The sequence below is a fragment of the Carettochelys insculpta genome, chromosome 12 (genome assembly GCF_033958435.1).
Source record: "Carettochelys insculpta isolate YL-2023 chromosome 12, ASM3395843v1, whole genome shotgun sequence".
Lineage (NCBI taxonomy): Eukaryota > Metazoa > Chordata > Testudines > Carettochelyidae > Carettochelys > Carettochelys insculpta.
Window position 1 is genome coordinate 38,994,444 of NC_134148.1, and position 20,601 is coordinate 39,015,044.

The 20,601-nt window shown below is 48.8% G+C and overlaps 1 protein-coding gene across 1 annotated transcript in view; it reads left to right on the forward strand.

Moving 5' to 3' along the window:
- Positions 1-5,837: 5,837 nt before the first annotated feature.
- PLEKHO2 (pleckstrin homology domain containing O2) overlaps positions 5,838-20,601 on the forward strand; it is a 49,378-nt gene continuing 34,614 nt past the window's right edge. The window contains exons 1-2 of the mRNA XM_075007041.1: positions 5,838-6,133; positions 18,227-18,379. Of these exons, the coding sequence (XP_074863142.1) occupies positions 6,122-6,133; positions 18,227-18,379 (165 nt within the window). The 5' untranslated portion in view covers positions 5,838-6,121. The remainder of the gene's footprint in view (positions 6,134-18,226; positions 18,380-20,601) is intronic.

A 20,601-nucleotide genomic window follows, 5' to 3' on the forward strand; every position in this document is an offset into this window, starting at 1 on the left:
GAAATGACTCCTGCACAAACCTCAGCAGTTGCACACGGCCACTGACAGCAGGCTAAAACTGAACTTTTATACTGATAAAAAATGTGGCAAGAAAAGTCATTGTTCTGGCCAATGCCCTATCTTTGAGGTCCACGAGCCTCTTTTCCTACCCAGACGTCAGTTGAGCAGAGAGTGCTAAGAACTCTACTCCTTGTGATGTGGCATGTGGTGGGAGTGACTGACGGGCATGATAGTGACCTGGGTAAAACAGATTTTTCAAAAATAATTAATTGTATGATAAACACCTTCTTGCTTTAGCCAACTGCTGAGCAGCATTTTGTGCATTCAGAGTTGATTGGCCTTTTAGCATCCCCCAAACAGTGAACTATAAGTGAGTAAGGATTGTCCTGACTTTCCAGTTGAACCACGGTTGTCAAGGAAGAGAACGTTCCACAGTCCTGAGCCAGCTCCAGTTTGAGGTTATGCACTTAAGGGGCTGATCGACTCGCCTGGCACTGGGCAAGGCCAGGGTGCAGTGCCTCACCCATGGAAAAGGCAAGGTCTCAGGCAGAAGGGGTGGGGTAGGGGCTAGCCTCCCCCAGCCAGCACTCACCGCCACCTGAAGTGTGCCCCATTATATGGAGATATACAGATCTCATAGAGCTGGGGGGGACCATCAATTCCAGTCCCCCACACTCACAGCAGGATTAAGCACCATCTTACAGGGTTTTTTTAACCTATTTGTCCCAGACACCTCAAAAGCCTACTCAAAGGTTGAGCTCACAACGCTGGGCTTACAAGGCCAATGCTCAAACCACTGAGCTATCTATCCCCTCCTTGGGCACTAGCAATGATTTAAAGGGGCTGGGGCTCTGGCTGCAGTTGCTGTCACAGTGGCAGCAGTGGTGGTGGTTGGGAGGGGTGCTCAGAGGAGGATTTAAAGAGGGAGTCTCATTTAAGGAGAGGACCAGAGTTGACAAGGTCAGTTCAGTCATGGAGGACGTGGCCCATTATCAGCAGTTCATGTGGAGCTGTGAACATCAACAGAGGAGAAATCAAGTCAGTTCAGTCAGGGGGGATGTGGCCAATCACACCTCCACATTAGCTATAGGCAATGGGCCACATCCCCCCCGACTGAACTGACTTGATTTCACCTCTCTTGATGTTCACAGCTCCACATGAACTGCTGGTAACAGGCCACATCCTCAGTGACTGAACAGACTTTGTCAACTCTGGCCCTCCTCTTGACTGAGACTCCCTCTTTATAGCCTCCTCTGAAACCCCTCGACTCATGCGTCTGACGAAGCAGGTCTTTGCCCACGAAAGCTTATGCTCCAAAATATCCATTAGTCTATAATGTGCCACAGGACTTCTTGTTGTTTCTGAAGATACAGACTAACACAGCTACCTCTGATAGTAGCAGCAATGACAGCCAGGAACCATGAGCCCTTGTGAATTGCAAAGCTCCCGGACAGGACTGGGTTGTGCCATTAACTCGCACTTGGTTACAACTGAATGACAATGGCAGTCCATACTTTCCTAGTTCTATCTTTGAATAGTGCATGTCGTGAAGGACTTCTGAAAACTCTTCAGCACCGGGTGAGCATGCATATTCGTAAGATTTCATTGCAGCAGTGTCGGCAGTGACGTCACAATGCTTTCTATGCTCTCGTTCACTGACAGCACTGAAAGGCAAGCATAAGGAACAGACCACAAAAATAACTCACCCAACAAAAGATAGTGAGAAACTTGCCCAACTGCAAGGTAAGGTTGTAAGAACTGGAAGCCACCTTTCACTGCATTACAGCGTACTTATTATTTGTATTGTGGCACAGGAGCCCCAGCCATAGACCAGAACTCCACTGTGCCAGGAGCTGTACACATATAACAAAAAGATGGCCCTTGCCCAAGGAGCTTCCAGTCTAAGGGTAAGAGAAGAGACTAGTGCAGTCAGGCAGACAGGAGAATCCAAAGAAACAGTGAGACAATCTTGGTTACCAGGAGGAGCAGAGGTCTGAGCACACCAGATGCCCAGCCATTGTCAAGTCATGTTGTGTAGGCATCATGGGAAAGGATAGCTTTAAGAAGCAATTTGAACTTGGGCAGCAAATATCAAAGTCTCCCCTAAACCCATCAGTGCTCAGGCTCTGCTCTGAGGCCCTGCCCTTGTTCCCCCCCACCCCTGAAGCTGGCAAGGGCCCAGCTCCAATTCGCAGCTCGGACTGGCCAGTGGCCTCAAGCAATTTGGGATGGATGAGCAGACTGGCTTGTGCCAGCCAGGACCCCACTTGTCATGGTGTGGAGGAGGGGCACACAGGGCCCCAGGCATGGTGGGAGCTGGTGCAGCAATGGCTGGGCTGTGGGGATAGAGGGTTCGCTTGCTATCCATCGATTTGAAGATGGAGAATGTGGCATCTTTGTAGATGCTTAAGGAGAGCTCCTCCCAAGCACGGAGGGCAGAATGGGAGTAGGCATGAAGGTGCTTGTTTGAAAACGTAACAAGCGGGTGATGAAGGCTGGTATTGCATCTGGCTGACTGAGGAAACTTGTTTCATGACTACGCAGAATGGAACAAGCTACGCAGACTCCGGCGGCAGCAGTTCGTTGATTTGGTTGCCCACAGACCAAGAGATCGATATGACTTTTCCCAGAATAGGGAAGAATGGCGCACAGAACGCCAGTAGCGTCAGTGACACGGCCCATAAGCAGTTTCTTGTTACACGAATGAGGGACTGAGCTGACGAAAGGTGACAAATCATGTGGGAATGTTGGTATTTGAAATATTTCAGGAAACTAAAAACTCAAGAGCTCCTATTAAAATCAGTGCTCGTGGCAGATGGAAACAGGCCTGGCCTCCAAAAAGGAAAAGGGATTTCCTCAGGCTTGAGGAAATCTTGTCCGTCTGCCCCACTTCAATCTCTCTGTCATTTTTCCGAGTATTTCTTTCATCCCCCAGATTTAAAATCCACAGAGAAAACTTTCACCCTGCACCTGCTGCAGCTGTGCATGGGGAAAGCATAAACAGAAGTGAAGCGAACACAACTATCCTGAATTAAAAATAGGATTTTTTGACTCTAGCCTCAGGGCTATGAATATCTGCCCTGACACCTGCATATTCGGTAGGTGAATATGAGGGAGTGGTATGGAGCAGGTTGTTGACACCCAGCTGAATATAGTGACCTGGTACATCACTGGAACCCTTAAATATACTTCAGTACCACAACTACCTATTATAACATTGTTCCACACCAATACGCTGAACTGCTGCAACACTCAAGAAAGCTCAGATGTCTTCCTATCTATTGAGACCTTCACATCATTGCCCCCATGTCTTAAGTCCCTCAAGCCTTTCTTGGGATATTTGCTTAGTTTCATGCAATCCATCTATGACCAGGAGGAAGCAAGGAAAGCAGAGTGGACAAAATAAGATTTAAAAAATAAGCGCCTTGTGCTGGATCGCACACAGAGAGTTCCTTGGTTCAACTTTCCATGGACATCTGGGTCAACTCTGAAGCAAATCTGAGCCAACCCTGGTAGATGTGGACATCCAAGGCAAAAAGGGAAATGCAAAGAATCCCTTGGTGTGTGAGCTTCCACAAGAGACCATCAGACACATCACGACAGCTATTGTCCTATTTATATGTATGGAGGAGGCATCACTGCGACATATTCTGCCATTCCTGAGGTTGCCATCTGGCTTGATCAACTTCAGGTGAAATTTTAGTTGCTGCTGTACACCAGTCAGATAAATAAAGAAATCCGCGTATAAAACGGGGTGAAACATCTCACAGGGCATGTGGGGACCCATGTACCAAGGAGTAAATGATCATTTCCATCCTATTGCAAGCAGACACATTCACATCACTAAACTGGCAGCTGGTCCCATCAGCCAGGCTGAGGCGGGATTGAGACCTGGTGACAGGCCATGGGGAATACAGCACTCTTCTGAGGATCACAAAGAAGCTTGTACTCCCACTGTTTAGGCATACTTGACCTATGGGTCAAAAAGGACTTTATGTTCTACGTCCATCAGCCCCACCCTGACCCCTTCACAGCAGAACAAGACAAACTGTTAATTAGGGACTACTGTCTTTGTATTGTCGGAGCGGCTGGGGATTGGGACCATCTTTTGAAGGGGACCACCTACATCCCAAAGTAGAGCTAGTCACCCCATCACTCCTGCTTTGGTTCAGCGAATTGGTTTATGAAAGGATTCAGAGAACCCAGCAACATGCCTCTCAGCAGCACTGTCCTGCCAGCCCAGATCCAAGGGCTCAGCCCTGCAGGGTGATTCAGCTTCTGTCTTTTGTTGACACTTATTCTTTCCAAATGCTTCCTCTGTCTTGACCAGAAAGGCACTCGGTGCTGTTTCTCCGGTTGAAAGCAAAATTAATGGTAACAAATCAGTTAGCAACTTCTCACATTCTACGGACGTGCAATAAAACTAGTTTCGCCTGAGCTGCTGGTTGTTTTGTTGCTGACCTGGCATGGTGGCACTACAGTTTTCAGTCTCACCTTCTCCCCAGTCTATTTCCTCTAGTGACTGGCGCTCTGTTAACTCAGACCTTTGCATAATGATGGAAACTGATATCATCTATTCATTGATTCCAGATCCAATATCTTTTGTGTCTCTGGTTAGCAGAAGCTGTGCCCTGTTTTTTCTCAGGCTGTTTCCAGCACTGGTACAGACCAGGGAGCAACTGATGTCATTCCTTTGTGTGCTTTCCTCCCCATGCTTATTATCTTCTCTGACATGAACAATGGAGTTACCCTGGAATTTAGATGATCCTTTTGTTCCCTTTATTAGAGGCAACGGCCTACATTCTTTTCCCCTTCCCTGAAACTACACCAGCTCCAAAGGTGTGGCTCTAACTTAACAGTGACAGATCTGCCTCGTCCCCATTATCTAGAACTTCCCTGAGAAGAGGCAAACACTTCAGCTGCATTGTTTGCTGTTGTGGCCTTACAGAGGGACACCAGATTTTGTTGACTGTATCTCCAGGTCTGAGTCACCACCAGGGTACCCTTTTGTGCAAAGCATTTTGATAGCAAATTCTTTAGGGGTGAGAGAGGGAGGGTGGCTTCTACTGAAGCTGTTTCCCTGGGGTCAGAAATGGCAGTCCCGGACACACCTCGTTTTGCAAAGATGGTGCAGATCCCTTCCCTAGCTCTACTGCCAGGATTTGAGAGGCCCATTAGGATGGGGCTGGAGAAGAGACAGGGAGCTTGATAATTCTTGGGTGCACTGTGGTAACTTCCAGGAGTGGCAGCCAGGGTCCAGGTACGTTTCCTCCAATTTTGTTCCAGCTGTGTGCAGAATATGTGCGCCCAAACACGTGCAGATGTGTGGGTGGACGCTCTGCTAGTTATCTGGGCCGCATCTGAATCTCTTGAGTGGCTGCCCCAAGGCTCAGCTTACGGGGGACCCTGGGCCAGGTCCCCTCTGAGTTAGATGCAGCGAGGGGGTGAAAGTCAGTCAAAACCTCTTACGGGTCCCGTCCCGTTGCAGCTCTTTAAACTGCTCCCCGCTGGCTCTCGCCCGGCTCCTGCAGGAATGGCGCAGCAGGGGGCCCCGCTGTCCTTCGCCCCTGGGTGCAGCGCGCACGCAGCCCGGTCTCGGCCCCTCAGGGCGGCCAAGCAGAGCGAGATGGGGCTGGGGGGCGCTCGGAGCCCCAGAACACCGCCGGGGCGGGGGGGGCTAGTCGTGGCCCTTCGGAAGAAAGGAGCCCGGGGGCAGCCCCGCCACGCCCAGGCCCCAGTACAGCCCCCGGGGAGGCCCGCAGCAGGGTCCCGCCCCGCGCAGGCCGGCGAAGGAGCAGAGCGGGGCGGGGCGGGGCGGGCTGGAGGCGGCGGAGCCCCCTGCCGGGCGCGGCGAGGGGGGTGCCCGGTGTCCAGCGCCCGCCTCCTCCTGCGCGCCCGCGGCCGGAGCGAGCAGCCGAGCCCCCGGAAACCCCCGCGGCGAAGTTGCTGCGAAGCGGCGCGAGGAGGAGGAGGAGGAAGAAGGCGCCGGGCCAGGCTGGCGGCGCGTCCCGCTCCCCGGGCAGGCGGATCCGGACCCCCGCCCGGCATGTGCGCTCGGCCCGAGCCGGCGGCGCCGCTGCAGGGGAGGAGCCGGTGAGCGGGCAGCCGGCGGGCTCCCACCATGGAGGAGGAGGTGAGGCTCCGGCCGGACCCCCCACTGTGCAGAGCGGGCGGGGGTGGTGGTCCGGCGGGGCGGGGAACCCCCCACCCCAGCGCCGGGCGCGGGAGTTCTCAGCCGCCGCGCTCCCCAGCCGGGCGGGCGCGCGGGCGAACTGTTGCGCCTGTGGCTGCGGCCCCGGGAAGTTCCAGGGCGGGCCGCGCGGCCCCGCCAGCGCTGCAGCGCAGCGGGACTGAGGGGGTCGCTGCCCGGCTCTCCCCTCCCCCCGGAGCCAGCTCCGAGCGGGGCCTGGCCGCTTCCCTGCGGGGCGCGCCGGGGCCTGGGGCGGGTAGAAAGCGGGGAAGGGGAACTGGCTTCCGCTGGGCTGCGAGCTGCGAGCTGCTCCCTCTGCCTGGCGACTCACCAGCGTCCTGGGGCGGCTTCCAGAGCAACACGTGGATCTATCGGGTCGTGAGCTTTCCTGACCCCTCTGCGCGGTGTGTGCCCGAGGCTGGACGCTGGGCCCTGCACTGGCTCTCCCGGCTGGTGCGGGAAGATGCTGCCACCTTCCCCAGAGCTCCCTGCCCAAAGCAAACCTGGCTTGGAAGCTGCACAGGAAAAGGCCACGGCGCCAGGCATCCAGCAACTGGGCACCTCATCACACCCGCCAGAGCGGCTGCCTCATGTGAACAAGCCAAACACCTAACGCAGGGTGCAGTTTCTGCTGCCTGGGTCAAGTCGCAGGTGCAAGGGACTCACTCTGCTGTGGGGAGGGCGGCGTAAATGGCTGCACAGAGAAAGGATGGAAAGCTCTCTGGTTTTTAAATAGTCAGGCTGACTTTTGGCTTCCCCGGGACAAGTTAGGGAATGGCAGTAATCCATTGCATGTAGTTTTCCTTCTGGGTTTTACATAAGAACAGCTATACTGGGTCAGACCAGGGGTCCTTCTACCCCAGTATCCTGTCGGTGACCAGTGCTAGACGCATCAGAGGGAATAACCAGACCAAGGAAATTTATGGAGTGATCCATCCTCTGTGGACCAGGCAGCCAGCAATATTGGGATATGCAGGGTTTGAGGTTGTCTCTTTGGCTATCGAGGCTAATGGTCATAGATGGACTTTTCCTCCAGGAACTGATCTAATTTTTTTCTGAACCTAGTTATGTTTTTGGCTTTCAGTACATGCCTTGGCAACGAGTTTGATGGGTTGACTGTGTTGTGTGAAGAAATACTTCCTTGGCTATTAATTTCATTGGGTATCTCTGGTTCTTGTGTTATGTGAAGGGGTAAATAACACTTCCTTGTTCTCTTTCTCCACTCCATTCATGATTTTATGGACCTCTCTGGGATCCCTTCTTAATCACCTTGTTTCTAAACTGCGTGGTTCCAGACTTGTTTAATATGGGCTCATGGAAAAGCTGTTCCATACCCCCAATTATTTTTGTTCTTCTTCTCTGTACTTTTTCTGATTCTAAGATAGATAGGATGGCCAGAATTGCGTGCATTTTTCAGTATGTGGACATACTGGGTTAAGCAGCACTGATATTGTGTCTTCTTATGTGTCCCTTTCCTTTTGGTTCCTAACATTCCATGAGCCTACTTCACTGGCAGAAAAATAGTAACAGAGAGGTAGCCGTGTTAGTCTGTACTCCAACAAAACAAAGCCACAGAAATGTAGCACTTTAAAGGCTAACAAAATGATTTATTTGGTGACGAGCACTTTGAGTCTGTCCCACGAAAGCTCATCACCGAATAAATCATTTTGTTAGTCTTTAAAGTGCTACATTTCTGCAGCTTTGTTTTGTTGGCCTGAAAACAGTCAACAAAAATGTCAGGTGCTGTTTCGGAGCAGACCCCTCTCTGTTTCACTGTAACAAACATGAATTGACATTTACCCCTGTAAAATTGCATGTTTCCTCCGCTCTTTTTCACCTCCCTCTTGAGAAAGGATAAGACCACAAGCCAGATCCTGGGCTTGTAGAAACAGTTATACATTAGCTAAGGATTGTGCCCAATGGGTCTGAGTCTACAACACTGGTACAGTCAAAATTCTTTAGGATCCGATCCTTTAATCTGGCCAAGGTTCCCTCAGTGCCATACTGAGGTTTGGCTTTTTAACTGCTGCTGCTGCTGCACGCTGAACAGATATTTTCAGAGAACTTTCCGTGATGACTCTAAGATCTTTTCCTTGAGTGGTATCAGCTAAGTTAGACCCCATCATTTTGTGCACATAGTTGGAGTTAGGTGTTCCGGGTGTTACTTTGCCCTTATCAACCTTGAATTTCATCTGCCATTTTCTTGCAGTCATCACCTTTGTAACTCTCTGTGGTCAGCTGTGTACTGAGCTATTTAATTTGTTTAAATGGGTTAGATGAAACTGGCTTATCACTAGATTTGTACTTTCTAAGTATGGGTCTGATGAAACCCAGCTATTTCAACTGAAACCCTTTCTTATGCCATCTTGCCACCCAGTTCTCGATGCTTAAGGATTTTGTACTAGCGCTCATCACCATAATACCCGAGTCTCTGCCACGCAGCAAGTTCTTCAGCTCTTCTTCCATCTCAGACTCTGGGAGATTCTGCTTGGGAAGGGATTGAATTTGGGGAAATGGGTGTGGCCATTTTTTTTCTGTGCACTGTGTCGGTGTTTATGCACCTGTGCCCCATTGTGCAGTAATCCAATTCTACCAGGATTCATTCTAGCACTAACGACTTGCAAGTAACTCAGACAAATGCTATTCTTTTTCTCAGATCAGCTGACTGCAGCATTATTTCCTCTTTTTTTTCAAAGGAGAGTCTGCTGCCCTTATATGGGTAAAGCTCCCATTGCTAACTGGAATGTGAGTCTAGTCTGCTTGAGGACTTCACAATCGGGCCATAGTACCTTTGATGTGAAGCATTCAAGTTAGCCTTTCCCCTGTTTCATTTCAAGCTTCAGAAATTGTGCAGCAAGGCCCAAGTTTTCTGAAAACTGGCAGGAAGACGCTTGGGAGACTGCAATGCAGCCCAAGTGGGTAGTGTCTGAAAGTGGTTATTATCCATTGGCCTACATGAAATTAATCCATCCCACAAAAGCCACCTTCCAGCTGGCAACTTTCCTAGTTGTTTTGGTAAGCAGGCCGAGGCCTGAATGGGCTTGGATGGTGAATCAGACCGCGAGGTGGTCACCCCAGTTCAAGAGTGAGACATATTGGCAGGGTGATGGGAGGACAGCTTTCACTCCTGGGGCCAAGACTGCCCCTTCTGTATACTGATGACTTAAGTTTGCAGTTCTGCTCACTCTACACTTTTTACTAATGCTAAATTAATACTCACAAGACCCTTTTTCAAAGACAGCCTCTAATTCTGCACCCACCAGTAATTCAAATGCAGTTTCCTGGGCAGGAGCAAGCATAGGTGGTAAAGGTTAGCATTAATTGTCTAGTTACCTGATTTGCAGGTACAGTTTTGACGAAAAACTAAATCAGAATACTTTGGCCTGAAGAATTGCTCATGCAAGATCAGAGGCCAAGCAGAGGTCCCCTGGAAAAAATAGTGTTACTGGGTAGCAATGGTTCTTAACCAAGGTTACAGAGAGGTCTTCCAGGCGGTGGGAGAGGACATCAACTCATCTAGATGTTTTTCTTGTTTTCCAAGAGGCTACATAAAAAGCACCGGTACAGTCAGTGCAAACTAAAATTTCATACAATGACTTGTTTATGCTGCTCTATGTACCAGTGTTTCTCAGCATTTTTTTTTTATAAAGTACCCCTTTTTCAAAAGAAATTACAAGTACCAGCAGACTTCTCTCACATACCCCTAAGGGTACACGTACCACCACACGTACGTCTGGTTGAGAAACACTGTTATGTACTATACACTGACATTTAAGTATACTATTTATATTCCCGTTTATTTTAGCATATGGTAAACATGAGAGAGCAATTTCTCAATAACTGTAAGTTGTGACATTTTTGTATTTTTTACATTTGATTTTGTAAGTGAGCATAGGTGGGGGTATGCAAAACAAATCAGACTCCTAAATGGGTACAGCAAACTGGAGAAGTTGACAGTCTGCACTTAGGCATTCATCAGAAGTCGAGGGGAATGTTTCTTGTTGCAGTGGTACCTTAGATTAGTCATATTTAGTTACAGTTGCTAGCTCTCTGCATTAAGTGAGGTTTATGAAACTGATCAAGGAACTTTAATACCTTATGTATCGTTAGTTCATAAACCATGCTAGTGATTAAACTTTTTTTTCTCAGAAGAAATGAAACTTGTGGTTTTGTGAGCCTGAAAACACTGGGAGAGGAGGCTTGTGGGAGGTGAGTGCTGGTTGCTTACATGTCTACAAGATAAAAGCTTCTGAAGTTCTATAGCCATGCTAAGGTTTGTATTCGTAAATGTGACCAAGTTACATACATGAAACTCATATTTCACTGGAAAAGAGGCCGTAATGCAAATTGCGGTAGTGAAATACTGAGCATATGTTCAGTTCTTGGTGTTGGGCCTCTTGATTTAAGTTACTGACAGAATAGCCAGATTCTTCTCTTACACTAGCAACTCTTGACAGATGTCAGTGCAGTCACTACTGATTTGCATGATGAGATACTGAGCACAGAAATCTCTTGGCAAGGACCCATAGTGTTTCGTGCCTTCAATAAATACATACCAACATACCTTAAGTAGCACAGTGGTCAATCAAATCCAGCGATGCAAGATTCCTTTGCTCTGGAATTTTTGAAAGGGCATATTACTGTCTCTTCTCCTTAGGCTCCTGTCCGAGAGCTATGTACCAGGTCCCAGAGCACAGAGTGGCACTGAGGACCCAATCCTGCAATCCTTGCTCTGGCAACGATCCTATTAACATTTTATTCTAATGTTGTGTCTTCTAACATGAACCTACATTATTGCCACAAAAATAGTCAATCACAATATCGGGCGCAGTTCTGAGCAGATCCTGCCCTATTTCATTGTAATAAACATTAATATTTAGTTATATTGACTGGTACGTCTGTAACATACCGTGTTTCCTTGACTCGTTTTCACCTCTCTCTTAAGGAAGGATAAAACTACACACCAGATCCTAGGTTAGCATAAACAGGTTTGTATTAGCTGAGGATTGCACGCAGCAGATTTGGGTCTATGTTACTGGTAGGGTCAAAACTGTTTAGGATCAGCTCCTTAGATCCAGCCAGCATTCACTCAATGCCGTGCTGCAGGATGGGAGACCAAGAAGTGGAGCAACGATGACCCTGCCCTGCTCTATGGCTGATCTGAATTCCACCCGTTTGTGATGGCCCCAAGGACCTGTTTGTGGGCTGGGGATTTCCAGAGTGCACCAGCCCAGCCTCCTCCCTGAGACTTGCCGTCTACACTGGCGGAGCTAGGATGAAGCTGATGGAAGATGCCTTGTTTAGGCAGTTTACCAGCCCTTTGTACCACTGCAGTGCCCAAGGAATGCTGAATGAGCCCCTGGTGTTTATGGTTTAGGAGAGGTCAGGGGGTGCATGGTAAGTTGAGGCCTAGATAATTTCCCTCCATATCTGCAAGGTGTGGGGTCTCTCCTCATGGATCTCCCTGTCTGCTTGGAAAGGGACGGGGGCTGGCAGTCTCCATGCACTGTTTCACCCTTCCCCTTCTCTGGGAGCCTGCTCTGTGAAGTAAGGATCTGCAGGCCCAGACTGGCAGGGTGCAAGGCTGACCCAAGGTCTGCCACATCATCCCCTAACATGATTCCCTGGGGGTTAGCCAGAAAGAGTATCACAGCCCCAAGCTTTATTGCCCTTGCCCTGGAAGCTGTTGGCACTGGGGTGCCCTTCTTTAAGGGGGTGAGTCTAGCGTTCTGGTTCCATCGAGCCACATGGCCAGGGAGTGGAAGGTTGTGGTGCCAGCAGCCAGACACCAACCTGCATGTGGATGGCTGCGGCAGAGCCCCTAGGCTATGTACAGGTCGTGGAAGCTTTGCAGTTTGGAGGCAGGACCCCATGTCCATGTCTATGTTATGGACCAATCCCCTGAGCGACTGGGGGTCCTGACTGGGAACCTCCTCCTTCATATTCCCTCCCTTTGAATCGGCACAGAGGGGTCAGCCTACCCCTAAAGAGGAAATCCTCAAATGGTAAAGGAGAACAGTGAGTATCACTGAGCCAGAAATAAAAACAAGCCAGCAGTCATGTGGCACTTAAAGACTAACAAAATAATTTATTAGCTGATAAGCTTTCGTGGGACAGACCCACTTCTTCAGATATACAGCCCTACCAGAACAGACTCAATATATAAAGCACAGAGGTCCACAAATTGTTATCAAGGTTGGCAAATCAGAAAATTGTTGTCAGGGTTGGCAAATCAGAAGAGCAGAAAGAGGCGGGTGAGGAGTGGGGGAAGTTAAGTGTTTGGTCAAATATCAAAATATGTGAGAGTGTCCTTATAAGGGGTCAGGTCATTGCTGTCCCCGTTGAAACCGCATGTTAATGTGTCGAATTTGAATATGAATGTTAGTTCTGAACATTCTCTCTGTAGACGGTTGTTAAAGTCTCTTTTCTGCAGAACACAAACTCTCAGGTGTTTACAGAATGGCCAGTCCGGTAAAATGCTGGCTGACAGGGTTGTGTATCTGGAGATTTTTTGATGTCTGCTCTGTGTCCATTCATTCTTTGACGACAAGTGTTTGCAGTTTGCCGAATGTACATAGTGGATGGGCATTGCTGGCACATGATGGCATATATAATGTTAGTTGAGGAACAGGAGAATGTGCCCCTGAACTTGTAATTAACGTGGTTAGATCTAGTGATAGATATGTGGACAAAGTTGGCAACAGGACTTTTTGCAAGGAAAAGTTCCAGGATTATTATTATTTTGGTATAGCCTATGGTTGCTAATGAGAATCCTCATAAGGTTAGGAGGTTGTTGATAGGAGAGAACAGGCCTGTCACCTAGGGCCTTCTGGAGTGTGGCGTCATGATTTAGGATAGGTTGTAGGTCTTTAATGATGCGTTGCAGTGGTTTGAGTTGGAGGCTGTAAGTAATATAGAGTGGTGTTCTGTTATTGACTTTTTTGTGCCTATCTGAAATGTGAAAGAGCAAATGGATCCACAGAATCAGGACTGGTCTTAAATATAGACCATGAAAGAGTACAGCCTGCGAGGTTATGGTTCTTACAGTGTCACTAAAACTTCAGCATAACTTTGCATCTTTGCTTCTTACAGCATGAGCATTGTCTTGATCATGAAAAAGAACTGAAATGTAAGTGGGAACAGGATCGATAGGTTCCTAGGTGTATAAGTTAACAGCTTATGTTTTTACATCAAATATTTTTATTTAAAACCACAGGAACAACAGGAAAGGGGGAGTTTTCAGTCTGTAGAGCTAAATCAAAGGACTGTCATGTCTATTTCTGTATGTATTTCCTGACAACACTTCTGCTATCTGGTGGGCTAAGTGGGGATTGTGAACGTTTTAATATTGTCTTGCAAAAAGCTGTTAGAGTGCTGAGAGTTTTGTCAAATTAAACTCTTGGGACTGACAGATTCTCCCCCAGTGTAAATCCAGAACAGCTCCAGTGAATCAGCAGAATTACACCAGTGTAAAACTGCTGTGAAATTGGAATCTGGCCCCAAGGATGTTAAGAATGACACCAGAAAGCAGCTCATTCAGGAAATCAGCGTGTCTGTGTTTGTGCACTAGCTGATGTTGGCAGTTCACAACAGAGTACAACTTCCTGGCAACATAAAAAGTTAGGTAGGTAAAACAAACAAGCATTGCAATACCACATCATTTTCATGAAATGCTTTGCATGTGCTACCACCCTGTACTGCATCATTTTCCATCGCTATTTAGTGTTATCAAGATGTCACCTACCTAGTGATTCAACCATCACAGGTAAATCTCGCTATAAATACATGGCAAGATACACAGTTTCTTAGTTTTGGCCTGCTCCAAAGTCCATTAAAATTAATAAGATTTCAGTGGCTTTTGAATAAGGCTCTATATACAGAACTCAATCACTTCCCCCCCCCCTCTTTGTTGGCGTGACTGCCTTCCCTGCAGTTCCAGTTCAAACACGTGGCAGCTGCAATCCCAGGGTGTGTTCATCATGAGCTAGATGCTTGGAAACAGCTTTGTTACCAAGGCTTGCCTCATCTGACCGTGAGTCTCATATGGAGTTTTTGGAACTCATCCTTCTGCACTAGCTCTGTCTGTAACAAATTCTGGCCATGGGAAGGTCTGATTTGGATCACTCTCACTGCACATTGTAGTTCCTCAGTTGAAGAAAAACAATGGCCAAGTGACAGTAACTTTGATGAACTCCTTTCCTACAAGAAGAGTTACAGTCAGTAACTGACCAGAACCATATTGAGATGGGTTGGAGTTCTGCCTTCATATTGCCTGCTAATTTAGCATGGCTAAGAAGAGCACAAAGCATTCCATGATTTATCTTAGCCAGAACAAGCCTCTTGTCTCAACAGAGTTTGGAGGTAACTATGCCTGTGTTTAAGGGGTCATTCTTTGAATTACACTGCAGAGTTCTGGGTCAGCCTCCTGATGCAGTCACGAGTTTGCTGAAGCACTGTTGACAGGGAAGTTGGCTCAGCTGAAGGTACAGCCAGGGATTCCCTTGGCCTGGTCTTGCAGAAGAGATGTGTAAAGTATTAGCGCTCCAACAGCAGCATGGCTGAAACATTAAAGAGCATTGGGGGAGGATAGATTCTGTTTGTGTGGAAGCCTTGTCTTCCATTGCAGCATGGAAGAGCATGTGCTGGTGTTTGAAAAGACCTTGTGCCTTAAATGCGTTGTACTGTATTTAAGGGGGCTTTGCTATCCACAGCCTCTGCTTCTTGGTTGCTTCCTTCCATCTGAAAAGATGATTGGCATCAGATACATGTAATCTTTCTTTTTTTAATTCATAAGAGTAATTCATAGAACACTAGACTGGAAGGGACCTCAAGAGGTCATCAAGTTCAGTTGCCTTCCCTTATGGCACGTCCAACCATGATCACTAGACCATCCCTGAGAGATGTCTATCTAACCTGTTCTTAAATATCTCCAGCGGTGGAGATTCCACAACCTCCCCTTCCTTCATTGTAAGTGATCTGGAAAATGAAGGGGCTCAAAACGTGCATTCCTTGTGACTCCCTGGACTTGAGGACCTCCTCCACATGTTTCCTGCCAGCAGTCACAGCACCTGCCGTGAGCCCTGGGTTGGGGAACCCATTTTCCCCCAATCCTGAGATCTTTGGAGGTAATCCCAAGACCCTCAAAAGTCCACTTCCCACAGACCTAAAGTAAAGCAGGAATACTTGGGGACGGGGGACAGTGCTGTAACCTGTGTATGAACGCCTGGGCAAGAGAGTGGGTTCAAAACCCATAGGCCTGATTCTGATCTCACAGCAGTGGGAATCAGGCGTGACTTCGCCGTGCTCAAAGGAAGGTAGCAGTAGTGTGTGGGAGGTCAGAGGCAGGCCCTGCAGTTCTGGTGCAGAGCAGCTCTGCGTCTGATAAACCCATGCAGCCAGCATTGGTCTGTGAGACACCCGCCCAGACAGTAGCGTCGGCTTGTCTGAATGGATCGTGATGATGGCAACCAAGACCAGCCTGGGGAATAAGCAAAAAAAGAAAAAAGGTGTATCAATGTAGCAGCAGGGGTCTGCAAGCAAAATAGCAAGAAGAGCCACTTTTTTAAATTCAGTTACAAAAACAATACTTCAAGAGCCACGATGCACGTGAATACGAGACCGTTCTTTATAAATAGCGGCAAACCGTGCTTTTTTGTAACCCCTGTTTTCAGAACAGCGTGCACGTACAATGATTGGTACCGGTTAGAAAGCTGAAGTTTCTTTCACCCCTGGATTGGAGAGCAAATGACAAGGAAAACACTGTGCCTGGGGTTAGGCTCTTAAGCAGGAAGGAGCAATGATCGCATCAAGCCTGCGCGCGCGCGCGCGTGCGCGCACACACACACACACACACACCCATTCCCAGACTCTGTGCCCCTCACCCCCAAACAATCTCCAGGCTTTACCCGCCTCAGCCCTCAAATCTGCCCGTTACCCCCAAACTTTACCCCCCATCCCTGGCTTAACCCCTCTCAGTCCCAAACCTGCCCCCCCGGCATCCCCAGGATTAAGCCGCAGCCCCAAACCAGCCCCCGACTAACCCATCCAAGGCGCTGGCTGGGGAGCCTACGCTGGGCAGCCATGTGCACCCAGTGGAAGGAAGGCTGGCGTGGAGGTGTTCCGCTGGTCAGGGTGAGCCAAGCCACGCCCCCTGGAGGGGTGTGGCCTCTTGGGTAGCGGGACGAGTGAGGAGCTCTCTGCCCTGCTGCCGCCAAAATGATGGAACTAAATTCAGTTGGTTTAATGGCTGGATCCCTCCAGCCGCCGTGCCGGCCATTAGACCAACTGAATTTAGTTCTTTTGTTTCAGCGGTGATGAGGCAGGCAGCTGCAGAGGTGTCAGCGGCAGAAGCATCCAGAGACACAAATGACTCCTTAAAGAGCCACAAGTTGCCAACCCCTGGACTAGAGAATGAAAACTGATTTGCTCACCCTTTTTTAATTAAATGCCAAATTACTGAAGCCAAGCAGGACTGCACTGCCAAGGTTTGGACATGCATTTTGGGCTTCTACAATCTCAGCTCCTTTGCATGTACTTACAGCCCCCGTCTTCCACATTTTCAATGCCAGGTTTGCCCAATACCAGCTTCCTTTGCAGCATATTCAGCTGGGGACTGGCGCAGGGACAAAGCATGACCCCACAGAGGGGCTGGCGCTTTTCTCTGTAGGGTGGGGAGGTCCATGTGCCGAGGGTGCTCTCAAAAGGATCCCGGTCCTAGAAGCCACTCCAGCAGTGAGTTGACAGTCTGGAAAAAGGTGCTGTAGCGAGAAGAGGCTGTGAAGAGACAAGGGTGGAGGTTAGATGGAGTGGGGGAGGGGACACAAAACTTTGCTTGCAACAGCAATAAACTTTCAAATACAAGGAACTGTTGCTTCAAACTTCCTTCTTTGTCTGCTACTCCTTCCCACTCCAGTTAAAACCAGTCCGGTGCAGATGTTATTGTGAGTGCAGGGACCCAGCTGATGCCAGGAACAAGAGAGTGCAGACAGCTAAGCCCTTGCCCTCATGTCACATGGTGCCATGCCCTCGAACACAGTTCATACACGAGTCTGGGAACATGGTAGCCAGCATTACAGGGGATGCAGAACTCTGTGGCTTACAGTAGGGCAGCCCGGGGGGACAGCGTCGTGTGTATTGAAGAGAGGGCCAAGCTTCTGGAAGTGAACCTGGGCCTGGAGACACTGGCTAAGACCAGCTGTGGACCAGATCCTGGGACTTGTGGCATTGACATCAATGGGAGCAGGAGTAAACCCAGGAGATGTTCTAGGTTTCCTAGAATGGGGGAGGAACAAAGTCAAACGCCAGCCAATTCGAGGCGGGGGCAGTGTTTCGACACGCCGTGCTGCGGGGAGCCCCATGATCATGGGGCTTTAAAAGGGGGCCCGGGAGAGCAGCAGTAAGGAAATCCCCAGGCGTGCAACTACACCACTAGGCAGAAAGTGCAGAGAGCATCCCGGGGGGCTAAGAAGGGGTGCGGTGGCAGAGGCAGCCTTAGCGTCTGGCAGGTCCCTCCTGAGGCCAGGTTCTGAAGACCATCCTGCCAAGCCCGTCCCAGGATGGCAGCAGTGTGCGGGATCCCTGGCTGAGCTGTCCTTTCCCGTGCAGAGTTTTCCCCTTCCCGGTAGAAGAGCGATTCCAGTCTTTTTCTTCCAGATTGGTATCGGGTGGGGAGTGAATGTCCCTGCCCACATTGGGAATCCTGGTAAGAGATAGGCGTGCCAAAGAGGACTGCCGCACTCAGACAAAAGGATTATAAGAATACATGTGGGTCCCAGGCTTGGCCCCACGCTTCAATTGACTCTAGCAGCCACAACCCACTGATGGGGCCTTGCTGTCAGCATACGGTCTTGGGCCCTGCCCGCTAGGCTGATCCCGCTGGGCCGGGTCTGGTGGGTCCTACGTCCTGCCAGTGGCCTCAGGGGAGGGGTGGGCAGCCCACCCTTCTCCTCAGCAGGCGCTCTGGAACACGTACTGACTGCTGGCTGGGTCTGAAGAGTGCAACCGACAGTAATCTTGCTTTCCGTGGTGTCCCTGCAGGGCGCGAAAGAGGAGGTCACAGAGAAACCAAAACGTGCTCCGACAGCAGACAAAGCCGGCTGGATTAAGAAAAGCAGCGGAGGGCTCCTGGGATTGTGGAAGGATCGTTACATCCTGTTATGTAAAACGCAGCTACTGGTGTATGAAGATGAGGTATGGTCTCCTATGGCTTTCCTGAGCTAAAGGCCCTAACCTGCATGGTGCGGAATAGGATCAGGTCCGTAGGCATCCCTGCATGTTTGTCCATCACCCTCTCCTCCAATTCGTTTAACCCCATTGAGTTTCTCAAGAAAAATCCTGGAAGGTTATATATACCAGAGAGGAGACAGCTGGTGCATTTTATAATATAAATATTGTCACCCGTGACAAGAAACTGTCAAAGCTATTGCCAAATGTGGGGGGAAAAAAAGGGGGGGGGGGTCTTTTAAGAAACAGAGCAATTTACTAATTTGGGAGCAAGGGAACAGGAGGGTTTTTTGGGGTTTTTTTTTTTGCTGTTTAAATTATACAACTGAACTGCAACAGGCTGACTTCCCACCTGCTACTCAAGGGAATGACACAGCCTTGCAGCTGTTTGGCAGCCTTCAAATGCCTGGCTTGCAACATTTCAAACTGTCCGGGGTTTCACTTACCCATTCATGGCTGCAGAGTGTGTTTGTGAGTGTTTGCAGTGGCAAAGGCACATTTTACTTGCCCTTTCCCTTCTATTTAGTCAAAAGCAGAATTAAAGTGTGCTGGAGGAGGACCTGATCCTTCAGCCTTACTCCTGGGACCCCTTATGTGTACTTTGCTGGGAAAAGCTAGAGGGCCAGGCTCGATTTTAATATTCTTTATAATCAACCAAGAAGTAAGAATCACATGAAATCTTCCTTGCACCTGCATTCCATGGGGATTATAAGTGCATGAAAATATAGGGCCCATTCCTGCAGGGCTTCAGCGAGACTGCATGCATGAGTACAGATTTCCAGGATCAGGCCCTGTGATTTCAGTGAAATTTCCTGTGTGAGCAAAATTTTTGCAAGATCCGGCCCAGAAGTATAAGAAAATTATAACGCAAAGCACATAAATAAAGCCTCTGTGTGTTGTGTGGAGGGCACCAGAATGAGGAAATATTTTGCCAGTTATGTTATTGTGATGATTTGCGGAAGAGAAACACTGAGAAATACAGTTGGTTCTCCTCCCTCCCCCAAACGTGTTACCTGATGGAGATGGTTAGATACAAAACAGTCCAGTCAAATGCCACTGGGTGCACCCCTGGCAGTCGCCACGGTTATCTCCCTCGTCGTGCAAAAAATCGAGCATTTTTCAAAGACTGGGGACATAGTCAAAAATGTGACATAATTCAGGAGGGAATTCCTGAAAAACATCCCATTTTGAGAGACCCAAATCTGAATTGTTTTGGCTTGCTGGAAGCTAAGTACCTGTGTTCTCTGCCTCCTTCCCACACCTGGTTGCCGTCCCCCTGAAAGGCTGTTGGCAGTTTCCCACTCTCCCTGCAGGCAAGGAGGGAAATTGTCAGGGGCCTTCTAGGAGGGCCACAGGGGGATAGGGCCACCACATTTGCTGTGGAGCCTGATGAGAAAATTAAAAAGTTCTTCAGCAAAACCAAAATTTTCTCACAGGAAACTTTGATTTGACAAAAAGGGCCGTTTCCCCCACAAAATCCAGCCTGTGGCGACATTTCCAGGTAGCTTTGAAACGGCCTGCGCCATGCAATGCTGCTTTGAGCATTTAAACGGGGAGACAAAATAAAGTGCTTGACCACAGCCAGAAAGTTAGGGTATAAGTTCATGAGCTTGGACGTAGAGGTAGCCACGTGGCAAGACGTTGGACCCAGTCCTGCACATGGACAAGCCTCTTTTGAGAGATGCCAAGTGCCCCAGACTCCCATTGAGGCCCGCTGAAGTTTCCGGTGCTCAGAAGCACGCTGATTCAGAGCTGTTAAGGAAGCAATAAGCTTTTGAAAGGGGACATCTTTAGAAACTAGACCTATTGAGTTTATCTTCACAGTAGGAAATGAGGCATTGTAAAGTAAGATTAATCTTCACAGACATTCAGGGTTAGGAAACCCCCTTCAGTCTGTTAAAGAGCTGTTTTATTTTCTCAACAGGGAAAACAACATTTATAACAACCAGGCGCTAGATTTTTAGGTAGTGTGCCGGTTGTGGTAACATCTGTAATAAATTGCATCAGTTAACTGGCTCTTCCCATGATTGTAAATACAGGTCATGGTATATCTATGCTATCAACGTGGCATATATTGAAGTAGTGTATCCTGGGAGTGGAAACTGGTGTGATGTTACCTGGTAGTGTAATAATATGCTTGTGCTGCTGAGGTACTTGCCTCTGATTGTGTGTGCACCAGCTTTGTACAC